The sequence below is a fragment of the Schistocerca piceifrons genome, chromosome 11 (genome assembly GCF_021461385.2).
Source record: "Schistocerca piceifrons isolate TAMUIC-IGC-003096 chromosome 11, iqSchPice1.1, whole genome shotgun sequence".
Lineage (NCBI taxonomy): Eukaryota > Metazoa > Arthropoda > Insecta > Orthoptera > Acrididae > Schistocerca > Schistocerca piceifrons.
The window spans coordinates 140,438,492-140,452,517 of record NC_060148.1 but is presented as its reverse complement, the minus strand read 5'-3'; the positions used below and the strand labels follow the sequence as shown (position 1 = coordinate 140,452,517).

Below are 14,026 nucleotides of genomic sequence, written 5' to 3'. Positions count from 1 at the left end.
TTCAGTCTGGTGCGCTGAAAACTGTTGTTGCATATCGGAAACAGGACGATCCATAGTCCCCACGCCCTGCTTGAGAACGCTCGCAGTCAGCGTTGAGTTCTGTGCCTTTAGCCTCGGCAGATGCGAGTTGATCGTCCCTGTCTCAAAGTGTGGCGGTTGTGCAGACTGCTGATCCCAAGTTTGAGTCGCTCTGACAATGCTGCAATTGGCGACAGTGGCGCGAGTTACGCATGATGCACTTTGCAGGGGACATCGTCTGAGTAACATGTGTGCTGTCGAACAACTACGTACAAGTAACAACAGTTCAAGAATGCTTGTCTCCAGGTATATCAGAGGAAAGCCCTTAATAGGTATATCGGTTGCAGAAGTTAATGCTTGAAACCCACGAGTCAAAGGTTGTAACAGGTGATTCCCCGACCACCCATATCTGCTCGCTACTTCGCCTTTTTGAAGACCAGAACGTGACAGCAGTGGCTGTAAGCAGCAGCAGGGAGTGGCCAGTGGTGGGGCTTGCAGTCCTCTGCTGCTCCCGATTGGCTCAAAGGCCCACGTGTAGAATGATTTCGTGGTGAGGCTCGGAGCTCGGGGAATCGAAAGCTGGCCGTCGGCGCCCGTGTGGCCGACGTGGCGGGTCCCGGGCGCTCTGGAGCGGAGTTCTGTTTCGCGACGTACAGTGTTCACGAGTTTCCAAACGCGTTCTCGTTTGCGCGCATCCATTACCGCTTAAGAACTTTCCTGTCGTTATCTGCGAATGTTGCATAGTAATTAGTGTGGGCGTTTACGGCGAATTGTAGCTCAGGGAAAACTCGGTGATGTTAGCTAAGTGGTAGTGGTCCTCCGACTCAGACTGACTTGGCTGGGGTAATTGGATAGCGATAATCTCAGTTTGTTATCCAAATCTGGGAGTAATGTTTTTTGAGTGACCGTCATCCTGTTGAGTTAGAACTGTGTATTTCGTACAGCCAGTCGAAAGTAATTTCCTGGACTTGGCTGTGAATGTTCCCAGTACTGCGGTCGGAACTCGGGATCTTGCCTGGGGGTAAGTAGGTAGCATGAGGGCCGTTAACTACTGGCTTTGGAGCGATGAGGTTCGATACTTCCCAGCGGGTCGAGGCTCGGCTGGCGACCACTGTGTCGGACTGACTTTACGCGTGTCCCGGTGGTGCAGGACGCTTGTCAGGGTGGGCCGCTAAACGCCCCCAGTGCGCCCCGTGTCGGCTCTGGCCGCCACCACCTAAAGAGAAGGCCGCGGCGCGCTCTTGTGGCGTCACGCAGACCGGGCCAGGGTTGGCCTGGCGCTGCGCTGACAGAATCGAGGCGCACGGCCTGCATATCTTCGTCAAACGGTTTCACAGAATGTGTTGAGCTGCGGGCGCCCCCCTGCGGCCAGGCGGGCTGCACCCGGCACCTGCCTCCCTCGTGGCGCTGCGACCTCTGGTTCCACTGCGTCCAGTACGAAAATCGCGGGTAACACAGCGGGTGCCTGCTAAGTGGGCGATGATGGCTGTACTTTCACAATTCACGAAAATCACTCCACGTAGTTCTATTTATCACAGGATTTTCAGTTGGGCTGGATACTAAATTCACACAGACACTCCTTTACTTTGCTCTCTCAGGTTTTATTTGAACAAATGGGAGATCATCTATTGATTACGAATCACAACAATTTCGGCGTACTGTGTGCTTCTAGTGAAGCTACTATGGCACATGTTTTCCAGGACTCACAGTACTGGCACAAGTTTGTCCTTCCACAGTACTGTTCCTGTAAATACGCCTTTCAGTAATGTTCTTCCTTGCTCAAGAGTGGCACATGGAACATTAACTTTTAACATCTGCCATAGTACCCTTACAAACCTCTAGCTTAACAAACCACCATCTTGTCTCACAAACCCAATAATGCTAATCTCATATAACTCTGTCATTCGACATTTTGCGCTCACTTCAAGCCACATTTCACACAACAAGTCATCTGTTACTTCATTACTATACCTGTTTGAGCCACTCTATGTAATCGAACCACTAATAAGCTCAACAAACCCATTTACACTTTCATGCACACACCACTTCAGTCATTGGCCCCTCTCTTTTGATTTTATAAGTATCTGAATGTCTCTTGTCATGGTACTTGAATTACAAATCATGTAAAAGTACATCTTTCACACACACATGGAAAATTTCCTTGTTGCGGACATAATGTTATATACTAATATCATACATTATACATTAATAAAACCGGCAAACTGCAAAGACAGATCCTCGAAGGAAACCGGAGAAAAAACGTCCTACGAACATGTGTCCAGAAATGCACCATCGCCACGGTTGATGACACTGACGAACGGGAACTCCTCCGACAACGTGCTGCGTTTTCCTTGTATACAACAGGCCGTGTGATTGACGCAGCCTATTGTATACACAAAGCATTTCCCAACAATTTTAGTAAGTAGTCTCAGTGCATTAGAATAGGTAGACAGAGGCTACCACTCACAAACAAGCACACAGTTATAAATGAAGGAGACGTTAGGAAAGAGAAGTACTGGCTGTACGATATCAGATTTAATGACATTTAATATTGTCATACCAGGTAGAGTCCATTTTTATTGCTGGGCTTAATGCAGTGTAGTGTGGAGACAGTTATTTGCGAAAAATACTGAAGGAGGCTACAGCGAGGATTCTGAAAAGGGAGACTGTTCATTGTTTCTCCTGGCCAGATTTCTCTCGGCTGCGGAACACAGCTCTAGATCTGCATGGATGTTGGTTGGGTTCCACCAATGAAGTATCCTGTTCTTCAGTATGGGGAGCGTCGTTCCATTGCAAACGAAACAGACGAAGAGCACTGGTCCTTGCAGCATCGTAACTAGATGCATATAGTACACAAACTGCGCTATTCCCTGAGCCTGGTGGAACCCAATTCTAATGATAATTCCTATTCCGCTTAATATAATGGCCTTAACTGACATAAAAAGACATTGCTTCTTTGAGGCAAATTTGTTGTTATCAACAATTTTGAGTTGCCGCATGGAGCACCGAGTACGTAGGTACATGTATCCAATCAGTCCGAGACAAACCAAGTTGAATGCCACAGACACTGAAATCCCTGCAAGGACTACTATGCGACTGTGGATAAGGTAATATTTACTCGTCTTTTCCAAAGCAACAGCTGCCACACATACTGTACTCCACGGTATAAGCACACACAGCACCTCACGACGGAATAACTGGCTTACTTCAGCAGGTAGTAGCTGGTTAGGAAGCCTGAGATGGCGAACACAAGCATACATCTGGTAGCAGAATGAGTTCAGCCAGAAACAGCTGAGAAGTGTGAGGGCGCTGTCTATCAGCACTGCTGTAGGTAAGTCAGGGACGCCTGCCATACGATACACGACCTCAGAACACAGGATCTGGGTTATGCACGTGATCTGAAAGGACAAGAATATCTTTCCAGGCAAATTACGTAACTGGGGAAGGTACATGTATACTCCGACAGTCGAAAAACGGAAAATGATATTTACCAGTATAAATGAGATTTCTAAAGGCTTCAAGCTGTCGACTTTGAAATCCTTGTATTTCAAGGTGGCGTTGTTTAAACCGTTTTTGTAGTTCAGTGTTTCTTCTGTTAGCTTTTGATACAGTACACTGCTACTATTACGGAATATTTTATTTGCGAAACCAGCGATCGTACAATTATAGGAAGTCCTAATGGAGGAAAAGTCGCGACACTTTAGCAACAGAATAGCTCTGGAAACAGAGCAGATGGCGTCTGTAGCGTTCGACTGCAGACATGATTGATCGTCGGGACTATCGAAATAGCAGCGAGCATCGTGCACGGACTGTATCGTACTAAACGGGACGTCCTGACAAATGCCGTACGAGTTGACAGCCATCCAGGCCAGCAGACAGAGGTTGACGTTTATCCTCTGCGTGTAGGCCAGGTAGCTGGTGACGGGTATGTGGGGCGACCTCTGCACCACGTCGTCCCACAGCTGCTCGCGGCACTGCTCGCGCTGCTTCAAGGCTTCCAGTGGCAGGTCTTCCAGCGGACACGTGGGGTGCTCCAGGGCGTTCACCAACAGCTGCACGCAGTCCGTGTTCACGGAGAGCGTATCGTGGCTTCTGTCCTCCAGCTGCCACTCCTCGTCTGCAAGAAAACGACAGCAAGTAGGTGGTGGCCGTACACTGCAGGCAGCTGAATCCAAAGTCTTCTCTGGATGACGAGCCTGGGCGTTGTTTACCCACATTACCCAGGTTCAGTTACCCAGAGCTATGTAAGGCGGCATGACAACACAAAGTAAGAGTACTAACAAAGACAGATATCATGTTACTATGCACGTCTATTTCATCTTCAGGGTGTCCAACAAGTCCCTGTATCGCTCTTGACATAGTAAAAATGAGGAAGTAAATAGGTTTTATTGATAGTCCTGCACTGAAGAAGGCATAAAAACAATGTTATCAGAATTATATTTTTGTTTCAGCACTGCAGTCTTTGAGTTCCGAATCCATCCTGTAAAGGAGAGTTTAGTGGCCGATTTGTGGGTGCATGAACATCCGCAGATAGGAAAAACTATGTAACGCATGATGAGACCATTTGCCTCAGTCCACCTCGTAAAGTAGCCATGCCTGATTGAGATAAATGTCCTGTATTTTCAGGCTGTCTCAAAGACAGGCCACGTATTGGAAGAAATAAAAAGTGAGAGGAAACGTGTGTCACCCACTCTTAACCAGGTGAGCAGTCTCCAATGAAAACCATTTGCAAAAGAGCAGTTCGACTTAAAGCATCTTCTTCAACAATGTACGACCACACTGAAAAAATATGAATACGAAAGGATTTAGGACCATGTTTGTTACTAAATTATCTGACAGTGGTGTGGAGCTACGATTTGTAACCTACCGTACTTCGTTGTGGCGACTTGTGCCATGTCTCGCTCAAGAGTGTTGTTTACTTATAAATGTGCCATATACCACTGTTTGCTCAGGAAAAATATTGTTTTCTTGTCTAAGGAAAGTACCCTTTATCAGCAAGAGTTGGAAAGGAACCTACCTCACCTTATGTGGGCCATTGTGTGATCAGATTACCTGTTAGGACCACATTCTTTTGAAGCTTGCATGAATGAGAACTTCCGTTTCTCCGTACAACAGAAGTTTTCAGTATCTCAGCTCCATGACAAGGCAGTGACGGATCTTGTGTGGTTGTGGAAGGAAGGAGCTTGAGTCTCGTTTTGTTGTTCAGATGTGTGGGTTTCTTAATGAACAACTTATTCTCGGATTCTATTTGGTTCTGCAGCATTTAAAGCCACATTAAAATGGTTACCACGAAATCCCAACATTACCACCTCAACAACCTTTTGAAATCGTCATGACAAACGTTTGATCTTACCACGCAAATAACTGAATAAGAAGAATAATAAAACCTCTTGTGGCTCAACGTTGAAAGATTAATGAAAAATTGACACAAGTGTTGAGGAAGTCTTTCTAAGCAGAATTACTAGAACGATCCGCAATAAAGCAAGGGGGACAGCGAGACACATAGATATCTGAGGAAGGTGTGATCGTCCATACACTGATCCGTTGGATACGTATTTGTTTTTATATCTAACTACGTCCATATAGAATATACTCTTTTGACATAACTCCATAGGCGTCCTGTACAAAGAAATAGGATGCAGGCTGACTTCTTGTCTTTGTGATATTTCACTTTCCTCCTTGAACTCAGTGACCCCATCATGCAGCGTAAAAAAAAGTGATGGAGCATATTTGTCACCTGTTTGTTTCGTTAGCACGAGATTGTCGAGAAAAAGCACAACAAAATACAGTGACTGACGATTTTGGAAGTACCTTTACCACAATGAACGATTTGCTGTTAATACTCTGTTTGCATACATTCAAAAACCAGCAGAAAAATGTAATTACTTCGTCTCACTCGTACCTTGTGTAATGATAATAATGCAGCAATAAATGCAATTGGGACATATATGCCTCAGCTGCTGAGTGGATCAATGTGGGATTACAAGTCCAGAGATTTGGGATTCAGGCATTGCTCCCGAGATTCCTTCTGTCACTTATCTCTTCATTCACCTCTGACATTGATTTATGGAAATCGAAAATTTTGGAACTGTAGAATTGTTCGGAGACCCAATAATTAACTTTGTTCCACAATTATTAACTGGGTAAGTTAGTTCAAAAGTAGGAAGACGGCGAGTGACCACAACCTGCAGTAGGACAATGGCTCGCGAAGCACTGTGGTGACCAAACCAGGCTTCAGCTTGATGACGGCTTTACCTACTGCATTCTGAGAAGTCCTGATGGTCGTTTTCCTCGAGCACTATTCCTGTTCGGAGTACAAATCAAAGGAGAATGATACTGATATGCTACACATCATCCAATGTATATAGTTCATTGGCGTGTTGAGCGCAAATGTAGACCCAGTAAGACGAATAAGCTCCGAAAGATTCTTATGCACAGGCACATTCTGTGAAAGGCCGAATGCACGACTTTGTCGTAAACACTCCGTTTTCTTTGTTATTCATTCCACTCCCACCACATTATCGTGTAGGGCGCAAGCTTCGGACACTTTGCTGCTCTTCAGCCTATCGAAGTTAGGCCAGTATAGCTTTTATGGGAGAATGAATAAAATGATAGGTTTCAAAAAAATAAAAGCCATAGCGTCTCTACATAAACACATGTACATTGAAGCTGATGATGGTGCTATGGTGAAGATAAGGCTCGTGCTTCTGGCAAGTCACTGGCAGTCAGTTCCCAATAACTACTACGAGGGTAATACAGTATGATGCAGGTGCAGGCCAGAAAGGATGTATGTATTCAAGGTGTTGGAGTGGGCTGGGTAGTATGATTGACAAGTTGATGTGGGTAGAGGGAGGTGTGAGGGAGGGATGACAGTGGTCAGGAGGCTGGAAGCGGGATCATCTACATATTGAAGAGGCGTAGACGCTAGGATTATAGCTGGTTGGAGGAGTAAGTGTCTACATACTATTCTGGAACAGGAAGAACCAGCCAGCTGAAGTTCCGCTCGAATAGGATACAGAAGGGTGGCAAGTGGAGGGTGGATATGACATGTTGGTATAGGCGCACCAGAAGCCTAGGTATCCAGAGGATAGGCGAGAAAAATTGCTTTTGCTCCCCACGTTTATGGAACGTTTACAATTTGTGACAAAGTCTGAGGAACTTCAGAAGAGAGGGCAATGTAATCAGCTGATAGAGGTTGCGTCTGAGACGGCAAATATGATACAGAGTGTAAGGTGTTCTAAGGCTGTAAGGAATAGTAAATTTTTGAGATCCAAGCTACATTGGCGAAAGTAACATTGGGGCCACTAAGGCTTTTGAAAAGACGAAGGAAGAAATAAGATCAGGGGTTAACGTCCTGTTGGTGAAACAGCTATTAGAGCATAACCCAGAATTGGGAAGAATGGGGAAGCAGGACAGCTGCGTCCATCCATAGGAACCGTCGTGTCATTCCCCTTAAGCTGCGTAGGGACATCGCAGAGAAACTAAATATGGTCGAAAATCAAGTTTGGAGCCAACAGCTTACCACAGCATCGCCTTGTTCAGTGGGTTTTACCCAAGTACAGAGGATGGCTGAATGATGGAATCCCCACATTGTAGAGTTTCCTCCTGTCTTCTTAATTTGAGTTTGTTGCAAGCTGGGGATGCGTGATTATTCCAAGATATGAGAAAGTGAGAGTCCTCTGCCCATGTCAGCAGAGAGGAATGTAGCAACAGGTCCACCGCCTTACTGCAAGCGCTTATCTTCCTCCACGTAATTGGGCACTGTCCTTGCATTGTGAGAGAACTGTGACTCGGAGTTATCTCTGTAATGGACGCGTTAAGAGCTTAACATCTACATCTGACACACATGTTGTGTCATGCTTTTAATAAATTTACAAGTAGATAAATGAAACAGTCAATCATCAGAACGCCTTATTGTTTGGAAAGCAATACACTTATCTTTAGCTCCTCGCGACTGTGACTGCGGGAGCACGTGTGGTATTAATTGGGGTCCAAATACACAGGAGCTGCTGAAAACACTGAGCGGTGTTACAGTGCAAGTCTGCACATGATGGGCACTGAACGTTTACTACAACTGTGTCAAATATGTGTCTGTTGTTGGCCCTCGACTCTCTGTACGTGCATGCTTGGCCTAGGCTTGAATGAGTGACGTTACGCCGACACTGCACTCTGAAGGCAGAAATTCGTCGCTTCTCTGCAGTCGTCATGGAACTGTTGATACCCTCGTAGACAGAACAGAACTCAGGCTGGACTCTGGCAGAACTCGTACCAGGCACTGGCAGAGCTGGAAATACTTGTCGTGTGTGGCGCCTCGAAGCTACAGGAGGAGTGGCTTACTACTTCTTTCTCATAGGCGGTGGCGATGCTGCTTACGTGTACAGCATCTCTGCGGTGGTCGATTGACAATTTGCTGCAGGCGATTATCGTCGACACCACATGTGTCACCCTCATCAGTGTCACAGGCATCAGTGTATCATGATACACTGAGGAGAGGTAATGTAATGTAGAACACTGACACGAGGTCTGGTGATGAGAAACTGTATGCTACAATTCCCCCTCCCATTACTAGAGAAATACCAGCAATGCAAATTTCTTCCATCACCTGGATTCGAACCAGCTTACCTTTGAAGAGTGTACCACCACACAGTCATGTTTATGTGTGCCATGGTGGAAGTTAGGGAGAGAGAAATGATTGGTGGTATTTATTGTAGTAATTCCTTGGGTTTTTAACATAAGTGATTTTGATGTAGCAGAGGCTACACCGAGAGGTGAAGTTATCGAGGCAGATGGAGATATGCTGTTGAGTAAGATTTACAGTAACAAAAGAAGCATGGTGTGCCAGACAAGGAGCTATACAGTAAACATAATTCATTGGGACACCTGGCTCTTGCCAGTTTCCCCCCAGAGATCCGAATGTGCGACTATTGCGGAATATTTCGCCAGTGGAGAAGTCATCATACCACTTTTCAATTATAGGCCACATGTCCTGTGGACAGACACCAGTGGTTCCCATTACCTTCTGCATTCTCATGCCTTTGAGCACTGCTGACTCTTCACGGTTTTAGGAGGAGGGGAAAAAAGTGCCTTGAAGCTCTATCCGCCCATCCATCATTACTGATGATTTTTATCCTAAATTTTAGCAGTAGCGAGGTTCGAACCTAGGTCCCATGACGTTTTGATTAGTATACAAAGACGCTACCCTTAAATCATAGGTGTGCTGTGGGATATAAACTTGCATACAGTATGATATCACACAACTTGACTAGAGCTAGTAGGAAATAAGAGTTGTTTTTTTGAAGGAGGTCGAAAGTAATGGTGTCATGAGCAGCCTCTCATAAGAATTTCCTGAAATTGTAAGACGTCATGGTCTCCTTCATTGCTTACATATTCCGCCCTCACAATCATATTCTGCACATCAAGGCGCTTCATTCGAGCCCAAACTCGATAAGATAAAGTCAGTATTGTATGAATTCATGTAAGCGATATGCAAATAACTAATAAATCGCAAGTGCGCACCGTGGTTGAAATATTCGAGGCTAGCGTACACACATACATTTCAGACACAACGGTCACAGGATCATGTAGCTCGAGAGAGGCAACTGCACCCCAGGAGGCCGGTCCCAAGCTATCTACGTCGGCCAGTGACCGCCGCCTGTAGAGCAGACAGCGTTAGCCCGAGTGAAAGGACGAACCCGTGTTCGCCTTAAAAGCAAATTCCGCTACATTGTGTGGGAGTGGTTAGCCTACGCATTCTTTACACATAGCACGCAGTTTCAGAGATTTTCACAGAGAGGCAGCAAACGCCAAACACCGATACTACAGATTTTCGGATGGATCGCCTTAAACAAAGCGTCATTCTCCCTAGAAGAGCAATGCTGATTGGCAGACGATATTTCTGACGCCTTGAGCTGAAGGAGTAATGGAAGAGATCGAAAGATATACCCCTTCACGTCTGGTGTGCAGAGGGGCCGTTCCGTTGCCGCTCTTGGAGCGAGAACACGTAACGAGAGCGTGCGCGCTCATACATGTACTCAAAGAGTGAGGAACAAGTCTCTTCTCAGTACTTCACTGGGAGAGCATCTCTGTCGAGAGCCAATCGAAGTGCAACTGTATATTGAGTCCTTGCGATTAAGCTTTGTTCACTGTGTTGGCCGCCACACTTATTGTGTGGTGTGAACGGACTGAGTAATAGTTAAACGCCTGCGAGCGAATTTTTGAGTGGCATCGTGGTGGACTGGTTATCTGATCGGTGTACCACACCAATAGACTAGGGGCGAATAGGAGTCCTTGACTTCATCAAGGCGTAGGGAGAGTTTGATTGGCGAAGGTCAATCCAGATAGAACGAGAGTTATCTTATTTGTCGGCAGCGAGCAGCGCAGACAGCAGTCATCACAGCTACAGCTCTTGCGACCCCCACATTTCCTCCACAACAGTACCCTTCACTGCATTTCACATGTGACAGCCTTGACAGTACCTAGCAACATTCTAAGTGATAATTATTCAAGCTGAGTAGGTGCGGCTCTCAGACATTCTGCCAAGTCAATAACAATCTTAAACTTTGTATAGAAATTTCATTACCGAATCCTATCCTTAAGAGGTAACTTCACATTCTGAAAGAACCCACAAATAATGTGTTCAATTCATAACTAAAAGTGCTATTGTGATTTCTCAGAATTTTTGCAAAATAAATAATAATTTTCGTTACTTTCATGTTTTTCTTATGCTAACTAACACTACTCCAGTACCCAAGTATCCCACTAGTTACGTAACACATTTTGTGAATTTTTGTGTCATTTCCTTACAGTGGACGACTCCAGAAGGTATTTATTGCTGAAAGTCTTTCAGGCATTTCTCTTTAGAACGTTAGGAGTGTCCGTCTGACTTCTGTAGTAGTGTGGGGGTGGAAATTGCATCTTGCAGGTGCCAAAGGGTAAAGGGTACATCTCAGAATAATCTGTTGCGCAGAATGACAGAATAGCACCAGCCCACACGCTCACAAAATGTGTGGCTTTATAGTCTTGTGTTGTAAATGCTATATTTAATTCGATTTGTGGCGTTATAGACAGGTATTTTAAACTGGGACCAAGAGATATGGTGGTCGTATTTGTGTGACATTGTATGTACCGAATTGTCGAGCAGTCATTAAAAAATATGTACCGAATTGTCGAGCAGTCATTAGATACAGTGAGTATATCTTTGAGATATGAACACTGAGTCTGGGTTGTTGAGGTTGTTTGGTAACGTGTGGTTGTTATGGATGAGAGGAGAATGAATCCTTTTTCAATAGATTGTTCAGTTTATGGAAAATGTGGCAGTGTTTTTGTTCATGTGGATCACCAATCCCAGGGTTTCTGGTCTGCAGAATGAGGTGCTGCTATGAGGATGTCTCACAAGCACCTATTGGCAGTACCATCTGATTGTATGTTGTAGCAATTATCTGTGCTTTGTGGAGTGTAGAATGACTGGGACTGTGTTACGTGACTGTAACAATTTTCATTAAAGTATAGTTGTAGCATTGAGATAACATGTGAGTGATGAAGATCTCGTTGGTCTGTTGTGGGCAAGCATCTAGTTCTGCTGGACAGTGATGCGTAAAGAAGCCGGTAGAGAAGCGCCACGGTTTTAATAGTGGCGAGGGCAACTCTTTCAGACAGGGCCGTTGTAGCAGCCTGCTGGATGTCGCAAGCCATCTACAACATCGCCACGTGCTCAGAAGAGATTCGCACCCGTTTCTTCTCTCTCTCTCTCCCTCTCTCCCCCCCTCCCCCTCCCTATCTCGACCGAACTGCCACGACCTCTCCCATCTCTCTGGATTATCACGACAACTTTCCCCTGAAGATAAAATGGCTCTGAGCACGATGGGGCTTAACATCTGAGGTCATCAGTCCCCTAGAGCTTAGAACTATTGAAACCTAACTAACCTAAGGACATCACACACATCCATGCCCGGGGCAGGATTCGAACCTGCGACCGTAGCGGTCACGCGGTTCCAGACGCCTAGAACTGTACGGCCACACCGGCCGGCCCCTGAAGATATCTTCAATGTCGGGCTTAAAGTTAGCTTCCAGACAAACAGCTAGTGGTCCACAACTCTGTAAGGTTTTGTCGCTGCTCATTCTTTAATATCTTGTCGCCATTCGTGAGGAATTGAAACATCAACTACAGCTCACACGTTTGTTCTCGGTGTCCATAACAGTTTCAGTCATAATTATAGACATGCTGCAGAGTGCAGCTCAGTCTAGCAACAGGTGGGGTAAGAGTCTGCTTCTTTGGTAACTTTGTAACAATGCGTATTTCCTTTTATGTGCCAGTATTATTCTTATGGTTGTCTGCAGTAAATTATCGGCGACAGCCGAAATTTTGGAAAGGCCTTTTTTCTCAGTATTACAGTTCCTGGTTCTAATATACGGATATTCTTATGATAACTTACTCCCTTATCTGTTGTAACCCTTTTCGACCACCTTAGTTTCTTAATTTGTCGGCTTACTACCAATGAAAACCCTGCAAGCTCGATTGCCTGAGGCGGTCAAGAGTGACAACGTCAGGCATAAATAATTTTTCCGCTGAGAGAGCACAAGCCCACTGTCCTCCCTTCCTCTCATTTAAATGGAGTTACTCCCTACCGAACAAGTAGCTATAAGGGAGGTACAAAGAGAGAATTAAACGATTACAACTCGTTTTATGTCTGGTGCACGATAGATAGATGATCGAGTAAGAGATAAAGACCAGCAACGAGAATAAAATAATAAATTTAAAAAATATAGTGATTCGAACAAATAGAGTTGTTTAGCAGACAGGTGCGATAGCTGTGTTTCCTCAGTCCTACTACAGTTCATAGTATTAATACTTCTAAGGATAATATTAACAGTGTATCTGATACAATTAACTGTTCAGTTACAAATCGAAATATTGTTCGTCAAAGAAAATTAGTAAATACGAACAGTATCGTGCTAGGATCATAGATGATAAATGTAGAACACTACACCAGTTACAGTATTGACAGAAAATTAGCTTGTCTGTAGCCGTTATGTTGCAGAGACCATTCGCCATTTTTAAAAAGCCTTAGACTAGGTCTGAAGAAACTACATGTACAGAATTTTAGAGTGTTTATAGAAGATAAAAAGGAACACTTTTTTATATGAGGCACGTGTCGCGCATGTATGAGGGTCTTATCTGCACTGGCGTTCAGAGACGGTGTTCAAAGTGCTGTGGGATGGGCACTGTTTTAGAGGTGTTGCGTGCCTCCTACGGGAGGGAGACGAGTTGTTCAGTGTACCAGACACTGGCGGACACCCCAGGTGAGGTGGTCGCCTGTTAGGCTGAGGCTGCAAACATAATTTGTGACACACACCACTTGTTTCGAGTGTGTTACACAATCGTTAGCGCCCAGCTGGCACTTGAGTAACGTCTCTAAAACATCGCACTTGTGACATTTGTGTCACATAAAATTTGTTCTTTTTAATCTTCTCTAAACACTCCAAAATTTTGTGTACGTAGTCTTTTTTAGTCCCTGCATAATGAAGAAGTCAATAATACATCGAAATGAAGTAACTAGCTTGACATAGATCCAGACGGAGAGTTGCCAAGGAATCGAAAAACTGACTTTGGAAAGAGCACCAGAGATGATGCGTGGCGTGCAAAATCACGCAAGAGCTAAAAACATATATTCAGAAGGATATTTGAATCTCATTCCTCGAACAACTGAACAGTTGTCAGCGCATAGCCATGAAGTGGCCGGGTCCCAGTATTAAACTTACCTACAATCTTGAAACCATCATCGTAGAATGAATCGATGTAGTCAGCTGCAGTGACCCAGTAGACACGATGGAGGGCGGACAGTTCTTCAGCGAGACTGAACATTTGCGACGCCTCTGGCTGCCGCTCCTTGCACAGCGCACTGAAGTCGTTGTCAGAGGAGAAGCTCCACGGCTGATAGCGCAGCAGGCGTTCACTCAACAGCGGCCGCCTGTAGCACACAAGCTGCCAGGTTAAAAGTTGAAAACCTAG

The 14,026-nt window shown here is 45.1% G+C and overlaps 1 protein-coding gene across 1 annotated transcript in view; it reads right to left on the bottom strand.

Annotated features, from left to right (window-relative positions):
* Window positions 1-1,145: 1,145 nt before the first annotated feature.
* The window catches only part of LOC124719815, an 80,724-nt gene continuing 67,843 nt past the window's right edge, over window positions 1,146-14,026 (bottom strand). Inside the window, exons 6-8 of the mRNA XM_047245005.1 lie at window positions 13,777-13,985; window positions 3,857-4,135; window positions 1,146-1,303 (exon numbers count right to left, since the gene is read on the bottom strand). Coding sequence (XP_047100961.1) covers window positions 1,146-1,303; window positions 3,857-4,135; window positions 13,777-13,985 — 646 coding nt within the window. The remainder of the gene's footprint in view (window positions 1,304-3,856; window positions 4,136-13,776; window positions 13,986-14,026) is intronic.